Source organism: Conger conger, chromosome 7 (assembly GCF_963514075.1).
Source record: "Conger conger chromosome 7, fConCon1.1, whole genome shotgun sequence".
NCBI lineage: Eukaryota > Metazoa > Chordata > Actinopteri > Anguilliformes > Congridae > Conger > Conger conger.
Window position 1 is genome coordinate 6,227,198 of NC_083766.1, and position 22,162 is coordinate 6,249,359.

General features: G+C 43.0%; 1 protein-coding gene across 3 annotated transcripts; it reads right to left on the minus strand.

Annotated features, from left to right (window-relative positions):
• Positions 1–850: 850 nt before the first annotated feature.
• LOC133133822 (serine/threonine-protein kinase PAK 1-like) lies at positions 851–21,533 on the minus strand. Of its 3 annotated transcripts, none has more exons than XM_061250061.1 (15): positions 21,409–21,533; positions 17,318–17,506; positions 17,020–17,114; positions 15,808–15,955; positions 15,140–15,177; positions 14,860–14,991; positions 12,256–12,511; positions 9,868–9,931; positions 9,175–9,223; positions 8,239–8,351; positions 6,983–7,100; positions 6,352–6,451; positions 5,927–6,123; positions 4,602–4,739; positions 851–3,317 (listed from the first exon to the last, which is right to left on the minus strand). In XM_061250061.1, exons 2-15 carry the CDS (start codon positions 17,490–17,492, stop codon positions 3,231–3,233), a joined length of 1,710 nt encoding a protein of 569 aa, XP_061106045.1. In that variant the 5' UTR covers positions 17,493–17,506; positions 21,409–21,533; the 3' UTR covers positions 851–3,230. The 3 variants fall into 3 exon arrangements, with proteins under 3 accessions (XP_061106045.1, XP_061106044.1, XP_061106046.1); XM_061250060.1 differs by having other exon boundaries at positions 17,318–17,548; positions 21,409–21,509; XM_061250062.1 differs by lacking the exon at positions 21,409–21,533 and having other exon boundaries at positions 17,318–18,143.
• Positions 21,534–22,162: the final 629 nt, after the last annotated feature.

Here is a 22,162-nt window from a genome sequence, read left to right on the forward strand (position 1 = left end):
CGCAAAGAAGTGGAGGCTGGCATCATATACAGCACACGCAACAGAAATACTCACTGAGCACTTTATTAGGAACACCTTATTCATGTGATTATCTAATCGGTCAATTGTATGGCAGCAGTGCAATGCATACAGTCATGCGGATAAGGGTCAGGAGCTTCAGTTAATGATCACATCAACCATCGGAATGTGAAAAAAATGTGATCTAAGTGAGTTTGACGTGGGATGATTGTTGGTGGTTTGAGTATCTCAGAAACTGTAGAATCTCTCCCCACCTTCAAGCGCATACTGAAGACGCACCTCTTCAAGCAGCACCTCTCCCCATCCCTCCCTACCTCCCTGTGAACCTTAATTGTTGTCTTTGTGATTTACGTTGTGTTTTGGTATTTTTAGTTGGCTAGGTAAGCAGTATTTGGATAGTTAAGCAGCTGGCAAGTGTCATAGAGGAAAAGCACTGGAGACACATTCAAACAATGACCCAGAATCTAGGCATTTTTCCTGCTGGAGGCCTTTTCCAGAGTAGCTAATAGAGGAAAATTGAGTCTATCAGGCCAATTTGACCCAAACATCTTGAGATACAGCATATTAGGCTTTACTAAATAAGACATCCCAGTATTATGACATGTTGAGTGAATAGCTGGAACTAAGCACAAATAAAGTCTCATTTCAGGAATTGTCTCCCTTGGACAACAGGCTCGCAATGACTGTAGCAGTGCTAGTTAAAGAAACATCCTTTCTGGATCACAAATGCAAATACATAAGCCAATTTCCCTTTTTTTTCAATGAGGGATAGATTGTATGCATGACTATTTATTTTGTGGTAACTCCTTCATCAATAAACTAAATGCAGGTAAACAGTTGATTCTTTATTTTATTTTAAATGACTCCATAAATAATGAACACTGAAAGCAGGCTGACAGTGAATCAGCTAGTTCAGCCACAGTAAACCACACAGCCAGTCGAGAAAAATCGGATTCAAGCGGTAACATGGCATTACAGTAGTTAATGCAGACTCAGTTGGCCTTGCAGCCTTTCAATACAATTCATTTTTATCACCTGACCAGTCCTAGCGCTGTGCAACCGCCACCTCAGGGCATCCGTTGCTGAACCTCTTGAGCATGGGCGTGTCTTTATTTGAGATGAACAATCAATCTAACTGACGATCGATCTTGGGACAAAAATGAGAAAACCCGGAAGCAACGGTGGCACTCCCCAATGACGGTGGCATTCCAGAGGCCATTGGCAACACACAGGGATGTACTGTAATGCTATCACCTTTCAAAGTAAAGAACTAATTCACGCAGCTCACAGTCAATCTGCCAAGGCCACCACTAGTGACCTCATCCTTTCAGGACGTCTATAATGAAGGAAAACTGGAAAAGTCCGCAGAATTTAGAGGAGACATTTTGTCTGCACTGGAGCACAGTTGCTGGGTGCTAGAAGTTGGGATACAGTCACAACCCGCAACGTAAAGCTGCATGCTATAAATCTTGTTCTTCTGTGTATTTGTATTTGATTTGTATGTCCATGGCAGTATGACAGCAGTTTTTGACAAATCACAATTATTTTGTTTTCCACTACAGCAGTTGCAATGGAAAGCTAATTTTATGTGAATGTTTTCCCATCAAGTCCAAAATCAAAGTTCAGCTAATATTCTTCAGCACATTCATAAACATCTCTCTCTCTCTCTCCCTCTCTCATACACACACGCAGACATGAAAACACGTACGTGCATGCACACATGCATTCAGACACACACACACATTCAATGAATGGCACAGTTTGCCATAAGCTATAAACAGTTGTCTACTTTTTCATTAAAAATTAAACAATACGATTCAAATTCCACAGTGATGGAGCACATGCTAAAACAAATTATGAATAAGACAAATAATCTACTCTACATGAAGTACAACACACTGTGATGTTCAACAAATAATCTACTCTACATGAGCTACAACATACTGTGATGTTCAACAAACAATCTAATCTACATGAGCTACACCATACTGTGAGGTTCAATCGTGTTTCAGATTCTGTTTTACGATTATAAGCATTTGAGCAATTTTGCAATTTTCCACAGAAAACTCAAATTCTTTCATCTAGGTCTTGGGACTGTAGTGTGTTTCTCTTCAATGGGCTCATTACAATGACTGGCATATTCCAAGCGCTCATGTTGGTTTCCTTTAGACTTTTCTTGGGGAAACACACAGAAGCACTGCTTGACTATATATACAAAATTACTGTATTGTATTCTATTGTGTGGTACATTTAGAAATTGGGTTGCCACAAACCATGTTGTTGTAAATAATTACAACAAAGTTTTTTATGATATACGTGGAAGACTATTTCCGTCCAGTGTGGCAATCCATACACACTTTAAACATTGACTGCCACTGGATGTCTAGTGATAAAGTTTATGCAGGTATGTTTACACTACATAACAGAAGCACTTTAAAAAAATCGGGACAGTCAAATCAGTTTTGTTATGCTTCATCAATCCCACTGATTACAATTACACAGACCTGCATTCAATTGATATGAGTCCTTTGCCTAATAAATAAATGCAAATCTGTATTTGTGTTCTTTGCCAACTCAGTTTAGCAATCTAAAAGTAACTTGCCAAACTGAGACTGTGAAGAACAAGTGCACTGCTTTTGTTTCTGTTGATTGAATACAGGCCACTGTCATTCAATAGAGTGAGAAAGAGAGTGAGACTCTTCTGAGGTGGGCATTTTGACCACTGTAAGCAGAAAGTGTTTTGCGTGTGTGTGTGTATGTCTAAGAGAGAGGGAGGAATGGGGACAAGAGAGAGAATGAGAGGGAGAGACAGAGCGAGATTTTCCTGATTTAAGCCCAACAACCTGGACTGAAAAATATTGCATTTATCAAAACTATTCTCTTTCAGACCAAAAAAAAAAAACTTGAATAAGAATAAGATAATATATTACATTCTGATAAACAAAGAGAAAATAAACAGACATGGACAGTGTAGGGCTCAGGAGATAAATGACAGTCACTTGAAATCCATGATGAAGTGTTCTAGACAGGGAACGACTTGCTTAGTCTCATTTCCTATCGTCTTTAGCTGCCCCCGCCACGGTTGACACTGACACAGGCACCAGAAGTCCAGAGATAATAGACACATGAGTTAGGGGTGGGTCTAGTGGCTGGCGGCATGGCTTCCATAGGTGGGTGTGGGGCGATGGTGGGAGAGAACCAGGCTCCTGCAGCTAGTGGCTGTTCTTGGTTGCCTCTTTGGTGGCTATAATAAGGGGGATGAGGCTAGACAGGGGCTTGGCTGCCTTCAGGAACTGGTGCTGAGGAGGAAACACAGGACAGTGAGCACGTTGCAGACGCACTCAGCCAGAGTTGGACACAAAAAGCTGATCATAATTCACAAGTGTTTTCATTAAATCAGATGTTATTAAGCCCAAATCTCTGATCTGACTTTGCATGAGGCATATTAATCTGGAATATGAAATAAATATGCAATATCAAAGATAAACAGTCTTCTAAGATAAACATAACTTTGAGATAAAATCTGAATGACTCAATTGTATTAAAATGTTATGGTATTCCTTAAAAGGTCAGAGTCCTGCCGACTTTACAGCGTATCACCAAAAACAATGGCTCCAAAAATCGCTGGGGCAGAACAGGTCCGACAGACTCCCTACAGTACAAATGCACGTTTTTGCCACAAATATTAATGTCCCAGGACTGTATGTTGCAAAGGTCACTGGAATAGGTTTCTGTTCCAATAGCACTTTGCAACAACAATACTAAGCCTTCGCCGTGTTTACAGCAAACAGCTAATTTTCTTGTAACCAAAATATAATCTCCTTAAAGAGAGAATTATGGTCCTAATGGCTGGAGAGCACTGGGCATTGCACTGCAGAGCTTGTGCAACACGGTTGGGTTTTTGCATTTGAACAGTGGCCACAGACTGGGACAACTGGGCCAACTCCATGCCAGAAGAAGTAGTGTTGCTTGTGGGACTTTAAATCAGGGGGCAGTTATTCTATGGGGCCAGAGTTTGAGAATGTAGCGAATGTCTCACATGCTTCATGCTTATAATCCAAGGCCGTGTGTGTGTGTGTGTGTGTGTGTGTGTGTGTGTGTGTATGTGTGTGTGTGTGCACCTGCACATGTGGGTCCATGAGTTTAGTAATCTTATGATCTTACTGGAGGAACACCCTGAAGAGCTGGGGGGGGGGGCAATGAACACACCAGGGGTGCAGGCCAGACAGCTGCTCATAATGGAAACAAATAGCCTTGTCCTGCCATAAACTTAGGCCTATTGACAGAGAGGGGCTTAACAGAAAAACAAAGGCCTACTGTGCTCCGGACATCAGCTGTACATCTCCCTCTCTCAAAATTGTTTTCTGAAATTTTAAGTTACAGGATTTTGTCTCCATATGCATTGTTAGGTCTGCTTGAACTACTCACATAACCCATAACACTCGCACCTGGAAGAAATCATTCCAAAACACTAGCCTTCATTTCTGGCGATCGGCACCATACTACAGCTCAAGAAGGTGCATGTCAACAAGAGCAAACATGAACAGCCCTCTCCCCAGAGCTCTGGACATCGGTGCAGTCACCTGAAGCAGCTCCTTGGCTGACCCCCTTCTCTCCACGTCCATCTCCAGACAGCACTTCAGGAAGTCTCGAAATATCACGGACAGTCTCTCTGGGTTTTGTAGTTCCGGAGTTCCATTGGTCGCTATGAGATACAGAGCCTGATGCCGAACAGGCGAACAAACAGGCGTGTTAAATTAATAGGCCGTAGGACATTTTACATTAGTTGGTTGAGTGACATTTTTCAATATGTCTAACGACGAATGATATAGCAATCTGTCAAGAAAGCTGTTTTTTTAGCTCCATGGTTCCCCATATATACAGTGTGCTCCAGAATTATTGGCACCCTTGATAAAAATGAAGAAAAAAGGCCATATTTAGTAAACAATTCATAATAATCTGTATGTTATATTTAAACATAGAGGGAAAAGTATACACTTTTATTACAATACATTGTTCATGTTTCAATGTTTTTCATTTAGTAATCTCATTTTGTTCTGAAAACCATAGGTACCAAAATGATTGGCAACCCAAACAATTATTGCAAATAAAAATAAAAATACTTGATTGGCCATCCATCATCATGGAAAAACCCGAAGAACTAGCAATTGACTGCCACCGTCTGGTATTGGGTACAAAATGGTTAAAACAAGCAACTTGGCACTGTAAGGGCAATAATAAAAAATTTGTAAAACATTTGTCAGGAAGAGGACACAAGTGCTCCCCAAGGATGGTGAGGAAGATGGTGAGGGAGGCAATAACGAACCCAAGGATCGCAGTTTAAGAATTTCAGACATCTTTGGGTCACCTCCATATCGACAAACACTTTGGAAGGGTTGCACAAAGAATGTCCATTCTGAACACAAGAAACAAAATGAAGCGTCTCGAGTTTGCCAAACATCACTGGAATTATGACTGGAAGATAACTGGAAGTACTATGGTGCAATAGGAAAATATTCACAGCCAAAGAGCACTAATCCATTGAATCATTAATAAAGCACACTACTTTACACGTGTTGGAAAATACAGTTTATTTCAGTATTATTTTTTATACTGAAATGTATTTATTTTATTTTTGTGCATATATATGTATATAGATATAAAGGGTGCCAATAATTCTGGAGCCTGCTATATGTGCAATTTAATTTGTGTGTATTTAATTTGTCCTCATCATGTTCTGCTAATGTGCATCACTGTACCCTTGATAGTTTCACATTTCTATTGGTACAGCATGAAAAGTTCGATTTGGCCAAATATGCAGAGGCCATGAATTGTGTTCCCATGCTATAATCGGCAAAGTTAACCAATAATAGTGAAGTTGTCAGAGCAGTTCCCTGGACCCTCTCACCCTCAGTGGGTTCTCGTTGAGGTATGGTGGCTCCCCTTCAATCATCTCGATGGCCATGATGCCCAGGGACCAAATGTCCACTTTGGGGCCATAAGCCTTGCGGGTGACAACCTCAGGGGCCATCCAATAAGGGGTCCCGACCATCGTGCTGCGCTTGCTCTGTTCCGGGGTTATCTGTGCGCAGAAGCCAAAATCAGCTGAAATAAAATGGGAGATGTCAAATTAATTTCCCAAGAACATTACTTGGGTAAACATGGCAAAGCTTCCAAATGAACAGCTTGATGTCTCAATATCACCCTCTTGTGTCAAACATAAGAAATTGAAACCAATTAAATAACAACACAACTTTTAACCACAGAGCAATTAGAAGACTTTATTAGTACTGACGACCAGCTGTCCTCTCTGCTGAACAGGAGTGCACTTACTGAGCTTCACAGAGCCATCCATCCCAAGCAAGATATTGTCACTTTTGATGTCTCGATGAATCACCTGGCTTGAATGCAGGAACTCCAGGGCTTGTAAACACTGAGCGAAAGAGAACTGTGTTAAGAAAACAAAGCTCTCATGCGGGTACTACTATGGCTCCTGATATGGAGCTCCACCATGGGCCCAGATAAAGAGCTCCATCACATGTCCTGATATGGAGCTCCACCATGGGCCCAGATAAAGAGCTCCACCATGGGCCATGACATGGAGCTCCATCATGTGTCCTGATATGGAGCTCCACCATGGGCCCAGATGAATAGCTCCATCAAATGTCCTGACATGGAGCTCCATCATGTGTCCTGATATGGAGCTCCACCATGGGCCCTGACATGGAACTCCATCATGTGTCCTGATATGGAGCTCCACCATGGGCCCAGATAAAGAGCTCCATCAAATGTCCTGACATGGAGCTCCACTATGGGCCCAGATAAAGAGCTCCGCCATGGGCCCTGACATGGAGCTCCATCACGGGTCCTGATAAGGAGCTCCACCATGGGGCCAGACAAAGAGCTCTTCAGTGGGCACTGATGGTCAGTAACCAGCCGACGGTAACAGCAGAACGAGACTCACTTCCCGACACACTGCGGCAATCTGTGCCTCATCCATACACGTTTCTGTCACCACGTCTGTCAGAGAGCCTCCAGCCAGGTACTCCATGACCACCCACAGCTCATCTCCAACCAAGTAGCTGCAGACAGGGAGCAAATAAGGTATACGGTTACACCGAAACAAGAATTAAGTCACAGCTTGGTAAAAATATCTGCGTGCTAGAGTATCATTATGTTAGATGAATGGCATTTGGAAGACACTCGTATCCAGAGCAATGTGCAGTTGATTAGACTAAGCAGGAGACTGGAGCAGTTGCCAATCATGTACCTTAACCACTACACTACAGGCTGCCTGTAAACATATCTGTGTGCTGGAGTATCAGATGGTTATAAGCTCATATCCAAGGTGGAGGATTTCTGGCGCATATTTGAGCAAATGCATCTGTACTCTGCTGTTGACATAGGCCAAACAGTGGGTTCATCAAAATAATCCATTTGGAACATGAAGATGGCTGCTAGGCCAAGGAAGATGTTTGATAACCAAATAATTCTCGCCATAATGAAGAAAGACCCCCAAACACCTGCTTTGGTATATACAGTGGGCTCCAGAATTATTGGCGCCCTTAATAAATATGCACAAAAAGTGCTGTACAAATAAATACAAGCTTTATTTTCCAACATGAGTAAGTCTTACATTTTTATAAATAAAAAAAAATATATATATATTTATTTAAAATATATACTTTATGCAAACACCCCAGGCAAACAAGACATTCATGAGTCTTTTCCTATCATTTGTGAACATATTTTTACCATTCCTCCATGCATAACAATTCAGAATCATTCATATCCTTGGTTTTGCACTTATGTACCTCCCTCTTCAGTTCAGAACACAGGTTCTTGATGGGACTGAAGTCTGGGGACTGAGATGGCCATTGCAGAACATGGATGTTGTTTTATGTTTATGTGTAGTACCATATACAAAAATATATCTTTGGGTACTTCTGTGGGATTGGGCATCATTACCTGGGTGATGCAGCTTAACCAATCAGAACCTGAGCTCTCATCATATATTAGCTGATACAGTGAGGAGAGATTTACTCCTTTAGTTAAACAGATTGAGAGGCAGATCGGGGATTGCAGGAGGACCACAGGGAGCTGTTTATTCCTAGCTATAAGCACAGGGGGATATACAAACAATGAAAATAAACTTTGGTGATAAGAAGCCTCTCATCCGAGAGACAAGCAGAGATATGCACATCGGTCTGGAGAATGCACCTGTCTAAGTAATTGACAATGTTGGGGTTCTTGTTTTCCCTCATGACAAGGATCTCATTAATGATGAGTTCTTTCTTGGGTTGCTGCTGCAGGTTCATCTGTTTGATGGCCACCTGCAGACACAGAAACAGATATTATTTATTTTGATTATACAGTGATTATACACCGTTACATGTTATACACGTACTTATCCTAGTAGTACAGTATACCCAGTTCTGTACAGTAATGTTTGAACTGGTAGTACAATAGCATTCATTCTGGTTTTAGCTGCATTACAGTAATTTTGGGTATATTTTATAATGCAATAACAGTGGATGTTGTAGAAAGGCATATGGTGGTAGTTTACGTAACTAAACTAGTAGGGATTTTATTAGTACAGTGCAGTAACATCCACTTGATTGTGGAGTGTTACATCTATTTTGGTAGTATAATGTATTAAAGTTATACAGTGCCATAGTACAGAATAGATATTTAGACATTCTAGAGTCCTCTCTCCACAATTGTGTACTAGCTTCACATTCAATCTAATTTCTACATTTTTATTCCGAGAATGACAGAAGGTACCCAGTCTCTGCCAGTCTCTGTCTGTCGTGATTATGTACTATGTACCGCCTCAGGTGTCCAGTCATAAACAGAGCCGACTTCTTAACCAATTCATTGATTCTCAAAAGTTGACTCACTTCAGTGAAACTACATGCAGAGCATTCAATGAGCAAATTACACATCGTTTCGCCTGTGGTGAGCAGTTTGGATCGGATTAATTGGGCTCGAAAAGTAGAAACTAAAAGATTCTTCCAAAATTCACGAAACCTCAGTTCAAATTGATTTAGCGGTTGTGTAACTCTTCTAGAGCTGAGCGGTTGAGTTTTGTAGATTGCAGTCCTGTCAGGAACATTACTGAATAGTACAGGCTGAGTGAGAACGTGAACTCTTTACCTCTTGCCCAGTAGCAACATCTATAGCTGTATACACCGTTCCTGAGGCCCTGTTGGAAAAAGAAGAGTTTAACCTCGGCATCTACCATAGATGAAGTGCACCAGTCACATGCCATAACGAAAGAGAAATAAAACTATGCTGGTGCTGCTGCTGCTCATCCTGTTAAGGCAGCACGTGCTTGTCTGCACTCTCTCTCCCGAACTGAGGAAGGTTGCAGCACTGAGCACATCTGGTGAACATAGCAGTGAAAGGGTTGAATATGTAAATATATTGTGTAAAAAGGGTAGGTGCAATAAGCAAAAGCTTCAGCCTACACCTTTTCGGTTAACATTGTTATTCATTATTTCTATGTGCATTCATTCTGTAAGAATTGTTGATAAGGACCAAAATAAATTAACTATTACTACTACTACTACTGCTACTACTCCAACAACATACAGTACTGAACATTCCAAACTGGGAGAACAATGGGGAAAATATTTTCAAAAACAATGCTGATATCAAGCAATTACTTGCTTTTATTAGCTCAAATCTGCTACATAAAATTATTAATATTTGACACCCCATTTACCTGAGTTGGATAAAAACATCTAAAAAGACCTTGATTAAACCTGTCCAAGACATTAACGATAAAGAGTTTACTATGACGCAGGGTTAATCAGTGAGGTGTGCGGGCAGTATTCACTCACGTACCCCTGGCCAATCTTCTCGAAGTGGGTGTACTTCTTTTTGGGGTCACCCACACTCACAATACTTCCTGTGTGAGAGACAGGTGGGGGGGGGGGCACACAGGTAAGACACACAGTTAGAGAAGGGAACCAGGTTCAGAGTCACACAGGAAAACAGAACATTCCCTGGGGAGGAAGAAAAAGGATGCACATCACTATTATCGGAGCTGCCTCTCAGGAACACAGTGACTAATGACGCTGAGGCGTCCCACAGAATATCGAGCATGACAACTTATATTATCGTTGTGGGTCATTAAAACTCAAAAATCACTGAAGGAACTGTTGAGTGAACCGTAATTCCTTGGAATTGGTTTAAATAAGGCACAGGTGAGGGAAAAAAAAGTGAAAAGAAATTAGTTAGCCGCTGCGATTGGACAGGTTCACTAATTTCATTTATAGCAAAAAACGAGGTCAGAGACCAGCTAAACTAAAAGGCAATTCTGCAGTCAATGTCACTGGGTGTACAGTGGAATGTGCACTACATTCAGTATAGACCAGGAGCAGGACAGACCTGCAGAGTAAGATTACGGATAAGGAACTATTGCTCAAACCCCCCCATGTAATCTCACACAGTTGGAGAGAGACTCTGAACTCGCATATTATTAGTGGCTGTTATGATGAACTATGAGCAGTCAGCAGCAGAGAAGAGAAGACAAGCAATCAGGAGGTGATGAAAAGAAAGAAAAAGAACTGGAAGGACTGTATCCATCAACACCATCAGTGCATGCTGACAAAGGGCAAAATCAGCACACTTTTGGACATATTGTACAGTGTATCTAAAATTGAAACAAGCCATGTAGTTTAGACAGACGCAGTGTAGGGATAGCAGTTCATGAAAAAAATAACTTTTCAAATGTACACCAACACATTTTATGCCATGAAACCATTCCTAGTATAAAGAATTGAAGGTCTGTAATTCCTATATGGATGTAATAACCCTCAAATTAAAGCACAGTGTGCAGTTTTTTTTACCTTACATTCAAATCCAATGTGAACTCCTGCAGGCAGAAATGTGCTGTTAATGAGAGAGGTCAGAGGAGAAGGGCCAGACTGGTTGAAGCTGACAGGAAGGTGACAGTAATGCAAATAACCACACATTACAACAGTGGTATGCAAAAGAGCATCTCTGAACACACAACACATCATAACTCTAAGTCGATAGGCTACAGCAGCGGAAGTCTAAAACAGTAAGTTTAGCACCTAATATGGGCAGCCATCTCCTTGGCCACAGTTTCCTTCTACACACAGACCGCAAAAACCTGACGTGGCTGTCCCAGTTCAAACAACTGGAAGCACAGCTAGCTCGGTATGCATCCTTGGACAGTTTGCCGTTTTCGGGTTACTTGATTTGCGACACACAAGCAACACAGCTTGAAGCGTTTCATACTGCAATGTTTATTCTGTTTAGCTGCCCTGAGCTTCGTAAGCTACTGTGCCGTCCAGGAGATTCAATTCCTAAATTGCCTGGTTAGGTTTTGCAACTTCCATCGATCATACAGAAACAAGCAGGGGGCGGCCTGTAGCGTAGTGGTTAAGGTACATGACTGGGAGCCGCAAGGTCGGTGGTTCGAATCCCGAGCAAGATCAAAAATAATCCATAAAGCTATTGGGCCCTTGAGCAGGGCCCTTCACCCCACATTGCTCCCCGGGTGCTGCACCGTGGCTGCAAACGGCCAAATGACTAGGACGGGTCAAATGCAGAGGACAAATTACCCTACGGGGTTCAATAAATATATATTATTAAATTGCCAAGCGTTATGTTCATAACACCCACCCAACCTCGGTCCTCTTCTTTTTATCCAAACACCCCCCCAGACTGACCAGGACTGTGAATGTTCGGGTCACCCATAGGCCCCCATAACCCTGATCAACTGGACTCTGTGGCCCAGGATTGTGAGTATGTTAGGTGATGCTGTGATGCAGGCTTCCCTGTGGATGTCAGGGTAGGTCAGCTTGCTGGCTACAGAGTTTATGACACTGTACCCTACAGCTGCTGCATCAATATCTTGCTGGTTAGCTAAGCAAGCAGCTGGATAACACAATGGAAAGCAAATGTTGGAGCTAGTTGGCAAGTCAGTTCAACAAACCTCTTCCTATTTCTGCACGAGAATGCTACTGTGAAGATAATGTTGTTCTTCCATCAGAATTAGTAGTGGCTAGTAGCACTGTGCCTTACAGACTTGAAAACTGAATGTTATATAATGCCATATGACAGACAGAAGCACAATCTTGCAGAAATATTTTGTAACACTACGGAATGAGTTCAAAGTGTAGCACAGCAGATAGGGAGAGAGACACTATCGTCACGGCAGACAGTCTAATTTCATTAGTGGTCCTATCTGAAGGCACTCACGCAGTTTATCCAGAATCTCCTCATCTGACATCTTCTTCTTCTTGGTCTTGTCTGTGTTGCTGGGGAGGGCGGGGGCGGAGGACGGGGAGGAGCAAGAGGGCAGACTGGGGCTGACTCTCTCCGCAGTGGGAAAGATGGGTGACGTGGCCGCATCTCTGGTGTGGGGTGAGGTGGAGGCGTCCTTAGTCGGGGGTGAGGTGGTGGCGTCTTTAGAGGGAGGTGCGGGGAGGGGCTCAACCACAGAGCGAGTGTATATCTGCGAGAGGAGTTTAAATATAAATGGTTGGCATTTATATAGCGCCTTTATCCAAAGCGCTGTACAATTTATGCTTCTCATTCACCCATTCATACACACACTCACACACCAACAGTGTTTGGCTGCCATGCAAGGCACCAACCAGCTTGTCAGGAGCATTTTAGGGGTTAGGTGTCTTGCGCAGGGACGCAGGGACACAGCCCGGGCGGGGGATCGAACCAGCAACCCTCCAACTGCCAGACAACTGCTCTTACTGCCTGAGCCATGTCGCCCCCCTCCTCAGGGGAGGAACACCAGGCAAGCCTCACAATGTGATGTCACTGTATTCATACATAGCAGAAATTACTTAAGACAGTCATGCAGTATGTGGTTGTGCATTATGCCACTGGTGGTACCACACCTGCTTATTTACCATTCATATTCTCCATTCTCTTAGATCAGAATGCCACCAATCTCACCAAGAGCAGTTTCACCAGCACTAGACTACCCCCATGCCCAGCATCAGATGTCCCGACGGGGGATACAACTTGAGTTGAGCAGCACCTGGAAAAGCTTTTTTGAATTTCAGCTCCAGTACAGCTGAAGGTTATTTCAATAACCGCTTGCTCAGCTTCTGAGGGTCACCGGGCACAGCTGTGTGAGACTCACTTTACACAAAACAGACTGCACGTAGAGAACTGAACTGTCAAGGCAAAGCACAAACACTCAAAGATCCTGTTACTACAGACACAGGTTTCTGAAAGCCTCTATAACCGCCTACCCTGCCAATCATCCCAACTTCCGATATAAAGCTCTAACAGCCAAATCTGTTACTGCAGATAAAGGTCTCTGGAAATCACTGATGCATGCATCCACTCAGAATGACAGGAAGAACACAGTCACACAGTAACACGGGTCCTGCGTTTCTATGTCTGTCAGTTGCACCGTGCAAATCTTATCTTCTCTGACCATCGGTTTCATAGAACAGAGTCACGAGGAGTACTTCAGACAGGCAAAGTTACTGCTGCTACAAAATGCACATTTACTGATTGTAATGTGTTCTGAGGGCAGCATTGGATGTGATTCACTGCAAACACCAAAACATAACAAGTATCTTAGTCTAATATTGAGAAAGAAAATCATATTTATTTTACCTTTTTGCAAAAAGTACTGCCAGTGAAGTAAGACAGTGACTCATACCAAGATTTGCCAATGGAGTAAGACAATTTCACAAGCACACATTAACTTGAAAAAAGAGATTATTATTTCAACACTAAGACGTTTTGCAGTGTTTGAAGCAATGAGTTGGACAAAAAGACATCACTGAAGTAATCTCTGAATGGGTACCTGAACCAATCACATCTAATACTGCCCTCAGAACACATTCTAATAAATATAACTCCTATGTGCTGACAGAAAGCAAGTATTTCAACACCCACAGTAGAAGGCGCCCAGTCCAAGGAGTCTAAATTAAGTGCAGGGGATATATATATACATATATATATATATATATATATATATATATATATATATATATATACACTTCAGAAAGGAGTTTTTAAATCACTTCCAGTAGAGACTGGTAAACTTACCATTGTATAAAATATGATGCTAACATGTCAGCCTGTATTAAACAAGAGATGCAGATACCCTTTACCTCATTTCATTACAAGTGAAAGTGCTGATCAATAGCACTCATACGCACACATGCACACACACAAGCAATTGCGGACACAATACCACAAGCACACAAGCTCGCTAGTAATCCTACAGAAGAACGTGCGCACATACATGCTGGTTGGCTGAGGTAGGCGGTCTCCTGTGGGAAAGATTTCCATGCCATTGCCTGAGGGAGACCCAGCGGCAGATGGGGATGATGGGAAAGCATAAGCCCTGCACTAAATTGCTAAGAGGTGGGGATGTGCATGCTTTAGGAGCCTGACTCTTGCATGCGTTGTTCAGAAGGCTCTGACGAGATTAGCAGCGGTTCTGCGGTATCCCAGGAGGCTTGCGACTCGCCCCAGTCATCACCACACCTGCCAGTGTCAAAGCACAGTCACGTTGCCATGGCAGCAAACCACAAACCTCCGCTCAGGCCCTTTCTCCGACACCTTTCTTAGGCGGCGTGTCTGAACGCACAAATAATTCATTTCTTAACTCTTAATCACCTGCCACCATCACAACCGCCAAGAGAACCTACAACATGGAGTTAGGTGACAGAAGAATGATTCATGGTCTCCTACATTGTGATACCATGGCTAAAAATATCCACAGCAATCGCCCGCAATATTAACCGAATTAGTGAATGTGAAAAAAGACAGTGATTACAGGTAGAGGGAAAATCAGTCCCTGAAGTAAACAGAACTCACAGATTTGGTGTGCTCTGGTCGAGGGGCGACCACCGGCGGAGTGGTGGCCTCACTTTCATCATCGTCCTCATCGTCATCTTCATCCTCAGAGAGGGTGGCAATGGCAGGGATCTCAGAAAGGGTCTTTTTTCTCTACAGTGGAAGGGAGGGGCGGGTTGGGTAGAGTTTAGAGAACACCTCGATGCAGGTATGCGCACAATGTGGCGCTGGCACGTGTACTGTACGTTTCCCTGCAGCCCTGGAGAACTGCATGTCGCAGCCGTGGGGCTCAGCCACTCACCAGAACATTTGAAGACCTATGGTTGTCCGAGCTCTTCTCTGTGGATGAAAACAAAATGGTTACTTTTCTCTTAATTTACAATTCACACAGACTTCAGTGGTTAGGATTGGCGGAAATGGTTTATCACTAATGTTGGCTGTAATAATGACAAAAGAAACGTACAAAAAGCAATACAATAGCATCTTCAACAAAGTCATTAGTTCCCCAGTGAACATTTGTGTCTTAAAAGCAAATGCCAATAATGTAAAAGCCTTGGCGTTAAGGTGAAAACCTGGCAACATTTAGTTGAAAAGGGCTATATGCAGGTAAAGCCTGAGTTAAGCCGGAGTTAACCTCATCTGGTTATATCAATCTAGACTCTGGCTTGTGCTCACATGATCAAAGCCCTCACTGTTTGCTGTGAAGCTTAGACCCACTCAGGGGCAATATTTTCTTTATTTAAGGCATTCTTAAGACAGCCTTACTCAGAGCGAATGTTAATTTTATTAATTTTTTTTAAGATAGATTTTTTAAAGACATTCAATCCATTCATACAGTTGAATATTTACTGAAGCAGTTCAGGTTAAGTGCCTTGCTCACGGGTGAAACAGCAGTGCCCACCTGGGAATGAAACCTAGAACCTCAGAGTCACCTCACTGTAATGGTACACCGCTGCCCCGGACTCTCACCAGTGAAGCTCATGTACTTCTGGCTGTTGGATGTCTCTGTGGAGTCAAAGAACTTGAGAATGTCCAGCACGGCCTGCGGGTTCTTCTTCTGCTCCAGCTTGGTGATGTTCGAGGTCTGGAGAAGCCGGGCCCATTGCTGGGGCATGCCCTGCACATAAGACACACACAAACAGACGGTACAATCCCCCTCTAACTCATTCATAGACAGCAACAGAGACATGAGGACACACACACGCACACATTCACCCATTCACACACTCTCGCTCACACACAGACACACACAAACAGACGGTACAATCCCCCTCTAACTCATTCACAGACAGCAACAGAGACATGAGGACACACACACACATGCATACAAACAGACGGTACAGTCCCCCTCCAACTCATTCATTACATGACATTATTGGCATTTGGCAGACGCTCTTATCCAGAGTGACGTACAGTTGATTAGACTAAGCAGGAGACAATCCTCCCCTGGAGCAATGCAGGGTTAAGGGCCTTGCTCAAGGGCCCAACGGCTGTGCATATCCTATTGTGGCTACACCGGGATTAGAACCACTGACCTTGCGTGTCCCAGTCATTTACCTTAACCATTACACTACAGGCCGTCCGGAAGTGCTTTCAATTACACCTCCTCATTCACAGACAGCAACAGAGACATGAGGACACACACACACATGCATACAAACAGACGGTACAGTCCCCCTCCAACTCATTCATTACATGACATTATTGGCATTTGGCAGACGCTCTTATCCAGAGTGACGTACAGTTGATTAGACTAAGCAGGAGACAATCCTCCCCTGGAGCAATGCAGGGTTAAGGGCCTTGCTCAAGGGCCCAACGGCTGTGCATATCCTATTGTGGCTACACCGGGATTAGAACCACTGACCTTGCGTGTCCCAGTCATTTACCTTAACCATTACACTACAGGCCGTCCGGAAGTGCTTTCAATTACACCTCCTCATTCACAGACAGCAACAGAGACATGAGGACACACACACACACACACACACGCACATATTAACCCATTCACACACTCTCGCTCACACACAGACATACACAAACAGACGGTACAATCCCCCTCCAACTCATTCACAGACAGCAACAGAGACATGAGGACACACACACACACACACATTCACCCACTCACACACAGACACACAGACTCAGAGAGACGCGCCATTCAAAGCACACACAGTTACTCACGGTGAACTCCCCGGTAAAGGCATCGAAACCCACGTGAATGGTGTGCTCGAAGTCTGAGGGCAGAGAAATCTCGGGCCGCTCCTTCTTCCTGTTATCTGTGAGCAGACGAGTGTGTGTGTCAGTGGGACTCCCAAGGGAAGTGCTTTTAATTACACCACCTGCGGGGACGTCGCCTGCCACAGACGTCACGTTTGCTACCGGCACATCACCCATCACGGGTACAGCTGAGACATGTTGCGTTTTTAAAAGGTTTTTTTTTGCTATATTTCACTGGAAATTGCCCATCAGCTCCACTCACTCTTGTCCCCTCCGCCCGTGAGGATGGAGCGGATGGAGCGGTCCTTCCTCTTCTTGTCCTCGGGGTTGGGAGGCAGAGGCTTGGACTGGTCCTTGCTGCAGGCTCCGATCATGGTGCTGGTGTTCCTCATGGGTGGCGCGGGAGGCTTGTCCTCCACCTCCCCATTATCAGACATCCTCAGCCGAACGACTGCGCGGGGGGGGACAGATAACAGACCGCAGGGTCAGCTCCCTGCCCCACGGGGGGAAAAAAAAACGCACGTTACCGATCACCTCCAGCTTTAAGAGAACAGGCGCGGCATCGCAGAGTCGCGGGGTCAGTGTCTGCAGCTGTGGAGACAGCGTTTCAGCCTCCACACCGGCTAACGAGACCGGCCTGTTTCCAATTACAGCAACACCGTCTGATCTCGCAAGGGAAGGAAATTTAGTTAGAAGGTGAGTTTTGATCACACTCAGTGCAGAGATTAGAAGGTCAATCTAGGTTATCCGCGATGAGGCACAATGAAAGACATTCCCACACATCTGTCCAGGCACCAGGGGTCAAGTGTATAAAGCCTGGTACATCGGACAAATGCGTGACTGTCACAGTCAGCAATCACACCCATGCAAAATATTTTTGGCCTCTACTGAATTTACTGAAGGTTTAGGAAGCTCTCTGCCAGCAGTGGAAGCTGTGGGACCTTACAATCACAGAAAAGCAGTCAGCAGGACCCATCTGGGGCAGAATTCAGGCAGCTGGACTTCAGGCACAAAGCTTTGATGCGTACTAAATCCCAATACAATTTGTACACTGAAATATCTCAGTTGAAATCAAACCAAAAGCGTATTCTTTTTCATGCAATGCACCATACTCATGGGGTCTGTGCCTGCTGGAACATCAGTGCAAAAAATATAAGTCAGTGTTGTCGAGCATTGTTTTGCTGTGCCGATTTGCTCATTCATTCAGCTGTTGCCGCGGGAGACGAGCGCTTCTCCTGGTCTCGGTTTGCAGTCAACAGTGCTTCCTCCAGGGATGCCTGCCTTGTGAAAGCCATTTCTGCAAAGCAGTGCTTGAAGGGCTTCTGTTGGGAGAGGGCTAAAAGCAACCCTTCAGGGCCCACACTGCACTCTTTGCTGGGAGTGAGGATGGGTTTTGTAAACCAGCAACAGAGCAGGACAAACTGCCAATTTGTAGTGTACTGTATTCTAACCCGGCAGCCATGGCATGAAAGGAACTATCCATCGAAAACGAATCGATGGAAAAAACTACAGCAGCAGTGGTACATACGTAATTGGGCCACGTTTTGATCCGATTTAGATTTTAAACTAAAATCATATCCTACTGTAGCACTTTTGGTCCCAGACAACTGGATTAGGAGGCATTGAAAATAACCTACCCGGGCACAGCATAATAAAAGTAGATGTAAGGGAAACTATATACCTGAGAGCACTATTCATTCTTTTAATTATCTTTTTAGTGTACGTAGTGTGTTCAACAGAAATAACATACAATACATTACAACCAGACAAAACAGTATTTGTACTTCAATGAAAATCTCCCTGGGGAAGGGATGAGAACTTCAAATGTATATTTTAGCATATTTTAGACACAGATCCCATTATATGTTTCCTATTATTGCAGTCCACCTCAATTCAAAGTTCCCTCAGAGACTGTTTCAGGCTATTCAGATATTTCCCTCTAATATTACTGGTTTCAAAAATATGGTAAAATTATCAGATACAAGTCTGATGAAGAGCCATACGGCTCAAAACATTGCTCACTTTCTGGTGTCAATAAACGTATGGTACTGTGTGTAGTGTGTGCAACAGAATCATTACATTACGTGGAATTTAGCAGACGCTCTTATCCAGAGCGACGTACAACAACTCAATCAAGGAAGATGGTACAATCTGAAGCCTCATGCCTCAATGATGATAACACACCTGGGTACAAGAACTCATGTGAATGCATCACTGTCAGGTTTGGCCAAACACCCCACATACATGTCCATGCTGAGGAAGCTTAATTACTTTGGGGATTAATTATGAAGGAGGTTGCGGATGCCTGAAGCCAGAAATACGCACAGGTTTTCCGACTTATGTTTTCTATCTGATTGACCCTGAGGAATTAGCTTGAAATAGTTTAGGTGTTGCGCCACTTTTGCCACACCCCTGCAAGTTTCAACTCCCCTACACGTGAACACACACGTCAAGCTACACGCTACGCTATGAACAATCTCTGTTCTTGAGGGGATTAAGCCCAAAATTAAAGCTCAACATTATACCCCTTTTAAAAAAGTCTTAACTCCCACACACGTTGTCCAATTAACACCACATTTGGTGTGAAAATTCCTTGGAAGCACCTGCACATGCTTGCCAAGATCATGAAAGTCCTCCATATTGGATTTTATGCTAATTTGCATAATATGTGAAACGTATTATGTCTTTACCTTCTACGTTACCAAGGTGATATAAAAAGACAAGTTTTTTTCGTTTCTTAACCAAACATGCTAAAATTAGTGTACCTAATACTTGCTAACCATAAACCGACCATATTGGACAATTACCTTGGAAACTGCGAGCCAATGAATTTGAGATTTGGCATCGCCTCATAAATAGCCATAATTCATAGACAAATTTTCACAAAACATGACATACAGTACATTGCCATGAAAGTATTTGCCCCCTTTCTGATTTTCTCGACTATTACATATTTGCAATATGCCACGATCAAAGGAAATTCCAGAAGAGATGAGAAAAGGTTGTTGAAATGGAAAGGGCGACAAAGCAATTTGCATAATATGTGTGATAAACTGTACATAGCTTTAGCGTATGCAACCATACTTGGTAACTATATAAACCAGCTATAGTGGACCGTAACTATGGGAGTGATTAGCCAATTAATTTCAGTTTGGGCGTGGCCGGTCACATTAATGGTTACAAGTAACTGACCATTCATCCAATTGTCACAACACTTGCATTTATTTACCCTATGGTTATTGTTCTCAATAAGCACCACGGTGACTTTAATATTTATAGTTTCCCGTTGACATCCATTGTTTTTCAATGTTAAATCAGAAAAATTCTTCTAATTTCCACAGAACGTGTCGTATTTCTTGAATATTGCAAAAATTCCCTAGATGCTTCCGATCCTTTAGGCCTTTACAGGCAACATTCTTTTGATTATTTCGAATTAAAATACGAATTATAATACTGTGAATTTTGGTAGGAGCATCGCTATGAATCATGAATTGAGTGGTGAGCCATGAAATAATCGCAAAAAGTCAAGATGTTTAACACTGCCTTTTCCATTGTATAGAGATAGTAAGCAGCAGCGTGAAGTTGTCATAAGCATGACCCTCAAGTGTCAAACAGCAAATACAAGCTCTGACACTCGCCAAAATTACTCTGCAGTGTTAAAACACGTCGAATCATCAAATTAAGGAAGGTGCGATTTCCTGAAATTCGTCTCTTAACACGATGTCAGGATTTACTAACGTTTATTACCAATATTGACAGGGGAGGATAGGCTATGTGGGGTTAGGGGAGGCAAATTTTGGTAGGCGCAATTTTGAAGCTGCAAAAATCTGACTCCCCTATTTTAAAAAAAATGCAAAGTCTGGCAATCACCAAATTCAGATTAATTTCTTCATATCAGTAATTCCAAACTTTTGGGACCAATAATGTCAGGGGCGGGTATGAGAAAGGGAGAGAAATTTTAATTGATGCAATTTTGCACATGGCAAAATCGGTCTCCCGTCCTCTATTAAAAATGCAAAGTCTGACCATCATCCAATCATAACAAACACCTGAACTAGCTAAATTAATGTTTCGGCTATAATGGCGTTTCTAGAATATTAACAATGAATAATTCCTTGTATAAACACGGGGGGAATGTGTAAATCGACATAACCGAAACATGACTATAAATAAGCCCTACCAAGTATCGTCTGCAGGCACACGTATATTGCTAGGTAGCATCATGATGAAATTGTCTCAGGTGCATGTCGCATAGCCGCAACCACAGAAAAGCTCCCAAAAATGCTAGCTTACACACCGCGGTCGATTTAAAATAAATGAATAGCCTGTGAAATCTCGTGTACTAACACTCACCTCCCAGCGTCTAGATTCCGACAAAGCGCAGAGCGGCTCCTTCGACCTGCTTGTTCTTCCCTCTCACGTTCTGTTCATTTGCTCTCGTCACAAGACTTGACTCTACTCCCAGGAGCTATTGTGAGGGAAATACAGTAGCACAGGCTACAAATCTGAAAGCTTCATGGGCTACATACGCATTCTGGGATTAGTCACTTCAATAATCGAATTATCTAGACACCTATCAGTAATTACTTGCCGTTTGCTTAACGAGGAGGATAGACCCAATAGGCTACGTATAAATCATTGGAAAGTGCACTCTGTGTGTTGTGGACATATGACAGACCGATGGTGACGTTATCCCAGCTTACATCACTGCTACAGCGGTTTAAATGTCACAAAGACTGCGCGTCCTTAATTGCAGACACTGATGTATTTCGAAACATTAGTACAGCATGGAATATCAAATAGCGGGTAACGCGCCCATGTTTATTGGAAATAAACTGACATTTCCCTCCGTCGTCTTTGTGTGTAAATCCAGTTTTCTCGGGTTTAGGGCTGAGGCTACACTGACATCTGCTGGCCTATTCGCATAATATGCTGCCATGTAGGCTAGGCTTGATTCGGGTTTACATGTTTCACTTAAACATGTAGGCTACCATTTTAATTGTAGTAGGCCTACGCCTACATGTATTAATTGTACATTAATTGTAAAATTTGAATTTAATCAAGAAGGCTACCATCATTTAATTACAAGCTCATTCGTGTGAACAAG

Excerpts from the sequence above, each read along its gene's own strand:
- LOC133133822 (XM_061250061.1), bottom strand. The coding sequence starts at position 17,492 with ATGTCTGATAATGGGGAGGTGGAGGACAAGCCTCCCGCGCCACCCATG. Across the intron at positions 14,992-15,139 it reads ATAGGTCTTCAAATGTTCTG|AGAAAAAAGACCCTTTCTGA; the intron begins GTGAGTGGCTGA and ends CTTCCACTGTAG. Across the intron at positions 9,224-9,867 it reads TTCGAGAAGATTGGCCAGGG|GGCCTCAGGAACGGTGTATA; the intron begins GTACGTGAGTGA and ends TTTTTCCAACAG.